The sequence below is a fragment of the Pundamilia nyererei genome, unplaced genomic scaffold (assembly GCF_000239375.1).
Source record: "Pundamilia nyererei isolate P.nyererei 1_Seehausen unplaced genomic scaffold, PunNye1.0 scaffold00255, whole genome shotgun sequence".
Classification (NCBI taxonomy): domain Eukaryota; kingdom Metazoa; phylum Chordata; class Actinopteri; order Cichliformes; family Cichlidae; genus Pundamilia; species Pundamilia nyererei.
This window is the reverse complement of record NW_005187656.1, coordinates 463,212-475,762: the sequence shown is the minus strand read 5'-3', so window position 1 is coordinate 475,762 and position 12,551 is coordinate 463,212. Positions and strand designations below refer to the sequence as shown.

Genomic DNA, 12,551 nt, shown 5'->3' with positions numbered 1-12,551 from the left:
TCCACAAGTGATAAAAACAACAACTTGGTTGTGGATTGTGATGCTTAGATTTGAGTTGTCAAATTGATTTGGTTCTAGTTTTTAAGTTTTAAATACACTGCTTTGTTTCTGTACTAGTTAATCCACCTGCATGCAGAAGCTCTTTAAGTGAAATGATATTTTAATGCTAAAATTTAATTATTGTTGTCCACCGTTCATTTCGAAATTTACCATTAAGCTAAGAGACACAACGAACAGGGAAAACACATTATTGTTATGTTTTGATAAGTGACACTTATTTACCAATGCCAGTGTGTGGGCTCAAATTTGGGCATAAAAATGTGAATTCAGTTTATTATTTGTCTCATAAATAAAAATAAAATGTAACTAGAAAACTATTCATACTCTGATGGTACAGGTTTGCCTAACTTCATTAAATATGCAAAGGTTACTGTAGACAGAAAAGCAGCTGATTCTGAGCGACTCAGTGGGAAGCACTGATAGATGTTTTAAGAATGACTCTATAACAGCCTACAACAGCGACATAAAGGCCCTTTGAAAGTTTTCAGGTAAAAGCCTAACTGTAACAATTAAACACATCAGAGAGCAAATCCTTAACAAGGACTGCAGGGTCCACATAATACCAAAGCAGACCTTTTTCCTCATCTCTTTTCTTGTCTTTCCTTCCAGCGTAGCCACTCTTCTTATCGCTATCTTCGCTGGAGGGCAAGGCCTTGCTACTGAGGAATCTGTTAAGGAGGAGTTTGCATGTGTGCGTCTGTGTGTGCGCCTGAGGGGTTTTACTGACAAGACTAAATTTACACAGCTGGTCAACACAAGTCGGCACACTGAGTTGGCTTTAAACCACACACACTTTACACCGACTTAACTGTAAGTTAAAATACTAATTCATGCCTAACACACAAGGTATGAGCAAATTAAAGTTTGCAAATGTGGCCTCTAACACACACACACTCTTTTGGAACAAACTGTGCAACACCCCCCCCCTCTCACTCTGACACCCTGTGCGAGCCTGGGGAGTGTTGTCTCGTTTCACACTTACAAGGACTTTCCCATACAACCTTGGCCCATCTGTTTCTTTCTCTGTTCTTGTCTCATTTCCAGATAGAAAAGCTGCTTTTGCAGCTCGAGATGGTGACACAAGTTTCAGTTTTTGTGATTAAACTTATTTAGCAGGTTATGTCAAGGGAAAGTTGCACACACTCACTCTTTGTATAAAGCAATTTTTACCGCTGCTCAAACATTGGGTTTATGTTGAACACGATGCATCGTGGCCTTCAACTGATAAAATGTGTTGCCCTCACTCTTCTTCACATATTTCTACTTAGTAGTAAACCAGCCAGACTTCTTTAACACAATAACATTAAGAGGAACTCCAACTAACACAGAGAATATGTAAATACTACTGTAACGCAGCTCTGTGGAAAGAGATTTGTTTTCATTCCAAAGGTTTGAGGCATTAGCAGATCTGGGCCCTGTTTCAGAAAGCCGGTTTAGTGCAAACTCTGAGTAAGTATACCCTGAGTTAACGAAAACTCTGGGTTTTCAGTTTCACAAAGCGAGTTTAGATTAATTCTGAGTGAGTTACTATGACGACACACTCCGTGAAGCTAACCTGCTCCCTAGCAGGTTTACTTCAACTAACCCTGACCTTCTCCGCCTCTTTGTCGGAAACCTGACTGTAGGAAGTGTCAGACATGGCGTGCTCCTTCCTTGAAGAGCCAGTAGATGAAGCCCAAATTCTCCGCAGAGCTCTCCGCCGGGAGAGAGTGATTAGAGCGCGTTTGGACATTTTATCATTTCCTGATGATTTCCTGTGTGAACGTTACCGTTTTTCAGCACAATCTATAATTTATTTGAATAACATCCTCAGGCCTAATATTGCTCATGTGACACATCGCGGACATGCGCTCAGTCCATTACATATTATTTGTATTGCACTTCGGTTTTTTGCAAACGGGAGCTTTCTGTATAATATTGGTGACGCTGAGCACGTTTCCAAGGCTACCGTCTGTCGGGCAGTCAGGAATGTTACAGTTGCACTGAAACGTCTCCTGTACTCGTCTGTGGTGTTCCCCGGCCATAGACCCACAAGATTTATCAAAGAGGGATGCCACAAAATTGCAGGTAGCAGGATGAACAAAACTTAATACATGATGTGGTGATATTTGAACTACTACTTAAATTTTACATTTATTCTCACGGTTCCCAGGCGTGATTGGCTGTACAGATGGCACTCACATTCCAATCATTGCTCCTTCAGTAAATGAAGGAGACTATGTGAACAGGAAGTCTTTCCACAGCATTAATGTGCAGGTACATAGTTCCCTGTAGCATTTCAAACGAACAAATTATTTCATTATAGTAATGGATGCTAATTTGTGTTCTCTGCACTGTGAAGATCATATGTGATGCTGCCAACATTATCACAAATGTGGAAGCCAACTGCTCAGCCTCTGTGAGTGGTGGTGGTGGAGGACCCCCACCTGTTTTTCAGGCCTCCACTTTTTTTCTGTTGGCTATAACGGGTCACATTTGAGCATACAGAGTAAGCAAATATTTACTTGTAATGTGCTCAGATAATTTCAATAAGTGCTTACAGAAAGAAAATTAATGTAGCCTCTAACTGCAATTGATTTACATGGGACAAACAGGCCAAGCACTATGGCTCATAATACAATTACACCTTACCTGTTTGGACTATATTTTTATATTTCATTTTTACTTGCTGCCAGGCACGTTTGGGGCCGGTTGGGTTGCACCTGCGCTCACATCACATCACAAAATAAAATGTATGAAATAAAAATTAAAATAAAATATAATAAAATAACGTGTTAAATGGGTGGAAATCCCTAGATCAATGTTTAAATTAACACTCACGCATTGACTCTGTCGGCTATGTTTTGCCATGCATGTTCCCTTTCTTTTGCAGCTGAGGCTGTTACTTTTTTGCGCAAAATTTGCATGTTATCGGCATATGCTGCCATCAGAATTTCGGCCTCAAGCGCTGTAAAATACATTGACCGCGCCTTCTTTCCCTCCGTCTCCATGGTGACTCGCTTAATCTGTGCTCCACTAATCAGGGCTTTATGTATCCTCGTGCGCGCGCTTAATTTGGGGTTAAAGCAACTCCGCGTTGAACTAATTGTTATCAGCCTTTCTGAAACCGAATATTCTGAGTTGGACAGTTCGGGGTTACTCAACCCCGTGTATCATTTTTAACTCTTGAGTTTTCTAAACCGGCTTCCTGAAATAGGGCCCAGGTCTGTGACAAGGCAATACAAACCAGATAAGGTACAAATGTAACCGGAAAGGAAAATTTCTTAATATATATTTGTGCACAACTTTTCCCAATACAAGGCACCACTTTTATTAATAACAACATTCACTTTCATAACCTTGAGTTATAAGTTCAAGTCCTAGTCTCTGGCTTAGTAATCGATCCTTACACGACTAATTTTTCATCTTCTCATTGCCTTCTGCAAATGACTCAGCATTTTTATAAACATAAATATATCAAAGGATCTGTGTTAAGATTTTATTTTTGTCACTGAAACTGGTTCATCTTAAAAATCTCGTTTTTATCTACCCAATGTGTGTTTTACAGTCTGTCGTATCAATTTTCCAGAAAAGCCTGACAGACTTAACTATCAAATGTACTCTAAATAAAATTTAAAAAAAGACACAGATCATCACTGGAGTACTGATAGATATTTAATAGAAAAAAAACCCAGCAAAGCATTTTTTACAAGCCAAACACCAGTGCTAGGAGACAGAGCTACCAAAGATGTGATAAGATTTTATCCAGCATTAAATAATAATAAAAAAAAAAAAAAAAAAAAGGGGAAAAATACCCACAATCTGCAAGCAAATGAGAAAATATATACATAAAAGTGAGTCGAGTGTAATATCACGGATTCATAAGTAGGCTGAGGCCCCTTACTGGAAGTCAAGATGTTAAGAAGAAGGTCAAAATAGGGTTGCATGGGGTTAGAAGGTAGTAGGAACGGGGTAGAAGTGGTGTTTAATTTTTCTGACTAAATGTATTTAAGCCCATTCGACGTCTGGTGATGAAGTGGTGCTGGAGCAAGGGGATCTCAGTCAATGAGTTACAGGTCTACAACAATACCAGGAGCTACGGTGACTCGTGCTTTGCATGCCTAGTCTACAAAGACAAACTTACACCCTGTTTTTTGTACCAGGAATAAGACAGGGGACTGAGAGACAAGCATGTACAGATGCTTCACCTCACAAACTCCCAGCCCCCTAATCTACACTACTATAACTTCTATACGAGTTTGACTTTTTATCTGGCTATTCATTCTTTTCCACCCAGTGGCAGGTTTCACGCGCAGCTCTTTTACAATTTTCTTCAATTACTAGTTTGGATTCCCTTTAAGCATGTGATCACTGAAGCAGGAACACCACTCTCTCACTACTTTCTTTTTAAGCCACTGAGTTGGTCTTTACACGGCGGTGCTTTCGAACCTCTTCCATCAGGTCCTTGAGGTACTGGATCTCTCGGCTGATGGACTCTGCTTTTTCCGCCAGCTCGTGGTTCTTCTTCTCCAGCTCGTCGCACTCTTTGTGCAGCTCCTCCTGTTCAACCCTTTTCTTCTGCCGATAACGTGTGGCTGCTGTCTTGTTCTGTTCCATTTTCTTGAGCTTCTTCTCCACCCCTCTGGGAGCACCAGACACTGATTTGACCTTTGAGGTCTTGGGAGAGGTGGAAGCTTCAGATTTGGAGTAGGGTTTGGTCCTAGAGGAACCAGCTGCAGGGGGCGGGGTAGGAAGAGGAGAAGGAAGGCGCACCGGAGAACCAATGGCTGACTCAAAGCCAGAGTCACTGTCGCATTCGCTTGGTGGAGAGGTTTTAACAGCTTGATCGGGGAGAGATACGAGGGAGGGCTCTTCTTTGTTTGAGAGAACCACCACAAAGTGACCAGAGGTGGGGATGGAGAGAACAATGGGGGTCGACTGAACGCTTCCACTGGGGTCTGGGATGATTGTGAGGGATGTGGTCTGCTTGTCAGCATCTAGGACATCTACTTCGCTTCCCAGCTCCAATGTGTAGACTGGAGATGGGGGAGATGGAGGTTCAGATTTAACCTCATGAGCAGGAGCAACATCCATCTTCTTGGCCTCAGCTGCCACAGGGAGAGGGAGCTCCAGAGGGGGACTGGGAATGTCGGGCAGAGGCAAACTCAGCTCAAGGCTGCTGTGTGGGACGGGGATGTTTGTGTTAAAGGGATCTAGATCCAAATCCATGGAGGAGTCCAGGGAAGCCAGGAGATCTTCAGGGGAGCTGGGAGACTCATCAGAGGAGCAGGATCCAATGAAAGACTCCAGGTCAAATTCACTCAGGTCGATTTTCTCTGACATCCAGTCCATGCCGGCAAAAGCATCATCTGCTGACAAATATTATTCATTAATACTCGCAATAAACAGTTCAGAGATTTGGATCATTAATCTTACAGTGAATCATTTCCATGCCATACTCCATAAAGCTACTTATTTGTTAAATACCAGGGTTGTGAATTGTACTGGATCAATTTTTACAACCTATAAAAAAGCCGTATGACAATATCAACACTATGTGGGTTATAGTCACGTTACTACATATGACAGAAAAAACAATGGGCGGATGTAAATTACTGATGTGGTTACACGGTGAAAGCTGCCGTTTAAAATATTGACCCAAGATACAATATCCCAAAATATTATGAGAGCTGCTGGCTGCAAGCATCAACAAAACATACAGTGTTTATTTTTTATACATCAAATTCTTGAAATGTTGTGATCCAACCGTATTCAACACATGACCTCAGGCGTAAATTTGATCTCTCCCTCGTCTCAGAAATACTCAAGTGAGACTAAATCCATAAAACAAGGACTTTTACACCTTTAACTGATGTCAGGAAGAACAAAGGGCTAAATGTGTCATTTCACAATGACGTCTAACAAAACTAGATAGAGCCGGTCATTACAGCACAACTGTGAGCCACACCCGCCACTCACAAACCAATAAATGTTTGTTGCCCTACAAACATCGAGGTTTCTCACCCACGGTCTTAACGTCAGGTCTCAGCCTGCAAGCAAACCTCAAATACTTAACTGCCAGCGGGCCTCTCCTCTGAAATACTCACAGCACAAGAAATACTCCCAACTTCAGTCTAATGAGAGTGGAAGATGTAGTTTGGTCCTAAACATACTCCAATTAGTAATCTCCCATCATTTCTTTTATTTGGTTTCTAATCAGCTCAACAAGTAGTCAAATTATTTCCTTTTGAAAAATAATTTTTAAAATTTAGGACTTGCCCCTGCTCATTAAACATGTATTTTAAAGCACGCTCACCTTTGCCATCATCTGCTCCAACATGGGCGTCGAGCAGGTCGCCGGCACCCAGCCAAGAGAGGGACAGCGAGTCCGCTCCGGCCTTGGTTCCCAGGAACGAGGAACAATGGGTGGGAGAGGGAGATGGGGAGGACAAAGACAGCGGGGAGAAAGACATAGTCTGATAAGGGGACGAGGAGGATGGATAAGTGGACAAAGAAAGGGAGGGCGAAGCTGGCGCCTTCCCCTCTAGGGAGGAGGGAGAAAGAGCTTCTTCTTCATCTTGGTCCAGAAGGGGCCCCATGGGGTCAGCCATCAGAAAGGAGGGCCCTGAGAACAAAAGATCAGCGCGTCAATTTCTAATTTTGGGCATCCAATACATACAATCTGTCATTCATTCAATAACTCACTAAAACATCTAACCCATCTACAGATAATTCCATGCTGACCATATGGAACTGTACTTCATTGGCTTTAGAATTGTTGGGAATGGTATTATTATTACCAAATGTTATGCAAACAAAGCAGCACATTCAGCAGTGTTTGTACTAGTGCTCTGGCAATATGTATCATCACAACACACACCTAAGTACAGGGCCTCCACGTCCTCCAGGGCTAGCTGGGAGAGGGTCATGGCTGCTGCTGGTCAGTGGTAGCCGTGAAAAGGTGTACAAGAACAAAGGTGAGTCGAGAGGTCCAGGTATGCTGTCGGCGGCAGCAAAGCTGAAGGTGGTTGCCGGGAGAGACCTGGTTGGAGGGGAGAAAACAGAAATCATGTTAATGGGAGGAAAAATAAGGAATATACGCAAATGTAAGTCTTGATTCTCATGGAAACTAAAATGAAGTGACACATTTTATTGCAGGAAGTTGTGAAACGATATATTCAAACTTTATGAAAATTCAATGTTCGGCAGGGCCAAGTTTATTTGTAAATGCAAAGTTTCCCCAGAGCAGGTGTACTTCCTGAAACAAGCATATTGTTGACTGACAACATTGTACAGACAATGTAGGCTTCTTTGGTGGTATGTACTAGGGCATAGCTGTCAAACTCTGGGCCAAATTTGGCCCGCAGCCTAATTACATTTGGCCCGCGAAGCCATACCAAATTATTATTAGAGCTGGCCTACTGGTATTATACAGCTAATATATATATTGTTTAGTATTAAGCTTTGCTTGTTCCATATTCAGTTTTTCAGCAAAACTTGTTTGAGTCCATACGAAGAGATTCATTCTTAAATCTGGAGGAAGATTTTTTTTCCAATAAATATTAATGTTAGCCCGCGACCTTGTTCCAGTTTTGAATTTTGGCCCACTGTGAATTTGAGTTTGACACCCCTGTACTAGGGTCATTAGAGGAGTTGACATCCCCGTTATGGGGGAGGGGGGGGTTGTATCTAATTTTGGCTAATCCGTTCCGGTTAAGCGTCAAAGCTGTATTGATGGGAAACTCCGCCCTACACCGGGGGATAACTTTGCCTAATTTGGTCATGCATTGGCTGGTAACTCCACCCACGCCTATGAGTCACGGCGGAGATGTGGGAGGGCAAACCGCCATTTTCACAACAGAGCCATCTGCGCGAGGCGGGGAACGAGCACAGCGCGCGCCATTTTGGACGCCACGTTGCCAATATGAAACGTATACAAAACACTAAAAATGTTTATAGTATCACACTGACAACAGTGTCGCAGCCATGGAAAAAAATTACAACTTCAAATGAGACGTCTGAAATGTTTCCCGTGCCCAAACGACGGCTCGTTAGCATGTTTCACAACGTAAGGGGCCGGCTCGGTCTACTTCAGCTGGTATACTGTAATTTGATACCTTAGCTCCAAACAAGGAACTAGGAATCAACACACTTAAAGTTTTTTTTTTTTTACAAAAACAAATAGCCTTGATCAACAAGTTTAATAGCCAGTAACACATTCTAGTTGACAGGTTAGTTACTACAGGAAGTGGCTATATTTTTTTCTCTTTAGAAGACTGCAAACATAAAAAAAAATTACTTACGCCATTTTGCCAGAAAAAGCCAGTGCACTTAGCCGTTGCACTGCCGGTTTGTTGCCGCTGCAAGATTAGCTGCCGCACGCCTCTACACTGCCATTTTGGCCCGCTAAAGCTACTATGCGCAAAGTGTGTTTACTTTAGGAACTGTAGGAACGAAGAGCAGGTAGAGCCGTCGCGTGGGGATTATATAGGAACGAAGTACTACTGCGTATATCACTCCGCACCCAGCGCGAGGGCGTTTGTTCACTGTGAAACCAGCAGCGCGAGTGGGAGGTCTTCACAACAGTATTTATAACGTCAACAAAAGCGTGGCCACTCGACTATGCTGGTTAAGTTAAACAAACGAGCCTTTTTTGTGAGTGCGATCCCTCCGCCTGACTCATGTTTATAACTGGTTGGATGAATCATAGCTTTTACAACGGACAAAGTAGATCCACAGGCTGCTGTGACGTAAAATATAGGTCAAATCCAGGATGTAAACATTGAGTATTGAGTATTTTATGGGCCTTTAGCTGTTTTACTGTTTGTAAAAAAAACCCCATCCAAATCGCATTTTTGCAATAATATTCATTGTACTGGAGCGAAGATGTTTATTGTTTTAACTGGCCGACAGTTAATTTAGATCACAACGTGTCCCATTTTAGATTTTATTCACATACAGACGGACATGATTCACTGCTTATGTCTAACACATGTAGGGTCACACCCTTGTCATTTTGAGCAGCCTCTGGTCAAACAAGCCTGGTAACTATTATTTGGACTGAACAAGACTGTGCAGACTGCAGAGCGAGGAGTCTCACTTCATACATTGCATCATAATTATTTTTTTCACCGTACATGAAGGTTTCATGTGGTTGGGATGGTTTTGTAATTATTTTTTTCACCCTACATGAAGGTTTCATGTGGTTGGGATGGTTTTGTAAAGGGAAGATATTATTTTAGATGGGGAAGTCATTTAATGACTGTCAAAGTAGTCAGCGAGGTAAATAAAAGGCTGATTGTCACTCAAGTGCACTGTTCCTTTTTTCAAACCGAAGATAAAGATGGTGCTGAAGCCAAATATTAGAGCAGCCCCCTAAAACCCAAAATTGGCATCTGAATGAAATCTTCAGCGTTGTTTGTAGATACACTTGTTAGAGCCAGTCATAGTGTAATAAGCAAGTAATGACAATAAAGGAAACATAGATAAAAAATAAAAATAAAAATAAAACTCCATCCAAAGTTGAAATAGGGGTGGAAACATCAAACTTGTTCTGCAGACAGTACTGAAAGATTCAAGCTGCAGGACAGTGACTCTGAAAGTACACCTGGGTCTGGTTTGTGCTTCTCCAAAACCAGTTTCTCTTGCTATGTTTTTTGTAGTCGTTTTAATCTCACTGAGATATAGTTTGACTACATTTCTGTAATTGTAATACGGTCTGTATGACCCACAGTCCGGTCTGGTACCTGAGTAGGTTTATGGAGAACATTCAAAATGTTTCATTTTAAGCTTTCAGTTAACAACCACTCACATTTGTGTGTAAATTGTTTTTAAATGTTATACGTAAAACTATACCACATATAAAGTCAAGCTAGGAATGTCAAAAGTTTACGTATTTTCAAAATGTGTACTCAGCATCAGCTGAAATGTTTTAAAAGAAGGACTACTCTGCCCCCTGGTGGATGGCGTCAGTCTTTATTTATTAGTCTTATTTTAAAAATGTCATTGGATTCAGTTTAACACGTAGCTTAAGCTGTTAGATTATCTTGAAAGAAAAAACAGCTAAAGTAAGGGAGGTTAACACAATCTCAGTTTTATACAGCATTAATAACCACATGCCATTTAAAAGAAACTGCTTGAAGTTCCAATTCCTAAAGTTGCACCAAAAGCTTTGTTCTGTTTTCAAACCTGTTGCCAAAGAAGTAATATATATACACCGATCAATAAACTTTTGTAAAAACTGAAAATTAACATTAAAAGACAACCCCAAAACAAAAGATATTCAAGTGGAGAAAAATACCCTCCTAACAATACTTTTCAAACAGTTCTTTGATTTTGATGAACTCATCCAGTCCTTTCTGGAGATCCACCATCAAGGAGCGGAGTTTCTTTGCCAACTTTGACTCAAAGCCCTTCTTCACCTTGGTTCCATCTTTTCCTTTGGTGAAGTACATATCCATGCCGAGGGCGAAGCCTTCTATCATCCCAGACGCCTTAGAGTTTGCCTCCAAGGCCGTGGCACATGCACCTCCTTGACCACAGAACCCCAGCACCTTGGAGGCCCTCTCTGACTTCACCTTTGTGTTCTCAAGCGTGAACACACCATGCTGCCTCAGCTGCTCTATGCCCTCATTAACATAAAACAATTTCTCCTGAATGCACTTACTGAGAGACTCGTAGTCAGTAAAGATCTTGTCAATTTTCTTCTGGTCCTGGTTGCATTTCACCTGGAAAAACATGCTTCACAATTAGTTCAATACCAGAAATTCAGATAACTAGTGTGGGTAGTTTCCAGTTAGTTCCCTTTATTTATTGTGATAACATAAAAACAGGGCTTTTGATCTTGAGAGACTTTATATTGTAAAAGAAGACATTCAGCATTTTAGATTGAAGTCCTGGACCTCCAACGGTCCCCTATGACAGCAAACACTTAGACAGTGGGGAGAAGTGTTCTCGGCCAAGACACTGAAGCCCAAAAACTCAGATGCATCACTGGAGTGTGAAAGTGATAAAGAAAAGCTGTGATTGTTTTTAACAGCAGAATTTAATCAAGCCAGTGCCTTAAAGACCGTCACCTTATTTGCGATGGCTGCTGATGCACCAGTAACACCGCCGGCTGCAGCCACGCCGACCCCGACAGCAGTTAGTGCCAGCGAGGCTCCCAGCGTGAACGGGGACAGGATCACCCCAGCAGCTGCTGCCACACCTCCTGCTACAGTTGTAGCGCCTCCTGTGATGCCAGCGATTTTTGTCCCCTTTGAAACCTGAAAAAGAAAATGATTAAAAAGGGAACCTATGGACACAGATGTACATATATCAATAAATATATCCACACCTTCTTACCTTATTCAAGTTGTCAGCGATGGAGCCAAGCTCGTCTATTTTTTCTTTTAGCCCGCCTTGACACCCAGATGTCGTCGAGATGTAAGAATTGAAAGCTTTATGAAGATGTTCGGCTTTAACTTCTATGACCCTAGAATGTGTTATAAAAACTTTATTAATTCACCTTTAATATCAACAAAACCATTTGCATTTTAAACACACTTATTCATGATAACAGACTGTAATAACTTTGGTGATTCTCTGATTTTTCCTAAATTAGGAAAAGCACTGCATTTATCACGGATAACTGGAAAACTGCACTTTAATTTACAGTGTAAGTCTTCATTTGCTTCACGAGCTGCTTCTTTTGTTCATGGCAGATTATTTGGTGAAGCACGTGTGTCATGACTGCCTGCTGTAAGTATATCTTTTCTTAAGCAGGTCACTTAGTTTTATGTGTTTCAAACTATTAAGAGTTGTTTTGTATTAAAAGTCTGCTTTTGTTTTGGTTCTTTTCTCTACAGAAGTATTTGGACCAGATGCAAAGCAGCACCCTGGACACTATTTGACAATGTCTAAAAAAAAATCAGTGTGAATCTGCGTGTCGTTAATCATTTGAAGCAGGAGGCATGTAATGAAAGCACAGGAAAGACTCCTCCAAACAGCTCAAATCAACAACTAACCTCAGATGTGTTTAGCCGCACTATTCTGATGAATCTCATTTAGTAAAAATAAATACTTAAAAAAAAAAAATTCTGAACATCTAATGTTTGGTTGCTAAGGAAAATAAAATGTTCTTTGTCCATGTTTATGGAACTTATTCCTGTTTAGCTTGTTTAACTTACTTTTAGAAAGTGAAACTAGTGCTTAACAATAATGTATTCATATGTAACTAGATTAGAGGTATGAGAGTTGCGAGCACAGCCTTTTTTCTTAAAGACATTCTTTATGAAAAAAGGCTATGTGAATGGCTGGGAACTAAAGTTAGGCCTGAACTTAAACACATGCAATCAGCCAATCAGCTGTATGGTATAAAAGAAGTGCTGTAGCCAAAGGAGTGCACGAGTAGGTTCATGACAGTACTGTCAGTCTGTCCACCCTTTGTTAAAGACTGAAGTACAACGATGTCTGAAGAGAGGAAGATGCTCACATTTGTGTGGTGTGTCTGCTTATCATGGAATTGAATTAAG

The 12,551-nt window shown here is 41.2% G+C and overlaps 1 protein-coding gene and 1 long non-coding RNA gene across 2 annotated transcripts; both read right to left on the bottom strand.

Moving 5' to 3' along the window:
* Nucleotides 1–3,701: 3,701 nt before the first annotated feature.
* On the bottom strand, nt 3,702–8,549 carry atf4a (activating transcription factor 4a). Its single transcript, XM_005749809.1, has 4 exons — nt 8,343–8,549; nt 6,920–7,081; nt 6,356–6,664; nt 3,702–5,408 (listed from the first exon to the last, which is right to left on the bottom strand). Exons 2-4 carry the CDS (start codon nt 6,966–6,968, stop codon nt 4,447–4,449), a joined length of 1,320 nt encoding a protein of 439 aa, XP_005749866.1. The 5' UTR covers nt 6,969–7,081; nt 8,343–8,549; the 3' UTR covers nt 3,702–4,446.
* Nucleotides 8,550–10,730: 2,181 nt separating this feature from the next.
* On the bottom strand, nt 10,731–11,470 carry LOC102213528 (uncharacterized). Its single transcript, XR_312181.1, has 3 exons — nt 11,383–11,470; nt 11,115–11,303; nt 10,731–10,766 (listed from the first exon to the last, which is right to left on the bottom strand). It is a non-coding gene; the product is annotated as an uncharacterized LOC102213528 (long non-coding RNA).
* Nucleotides 11,471–12,551: the final 1,081 nt, after the last annotated feature.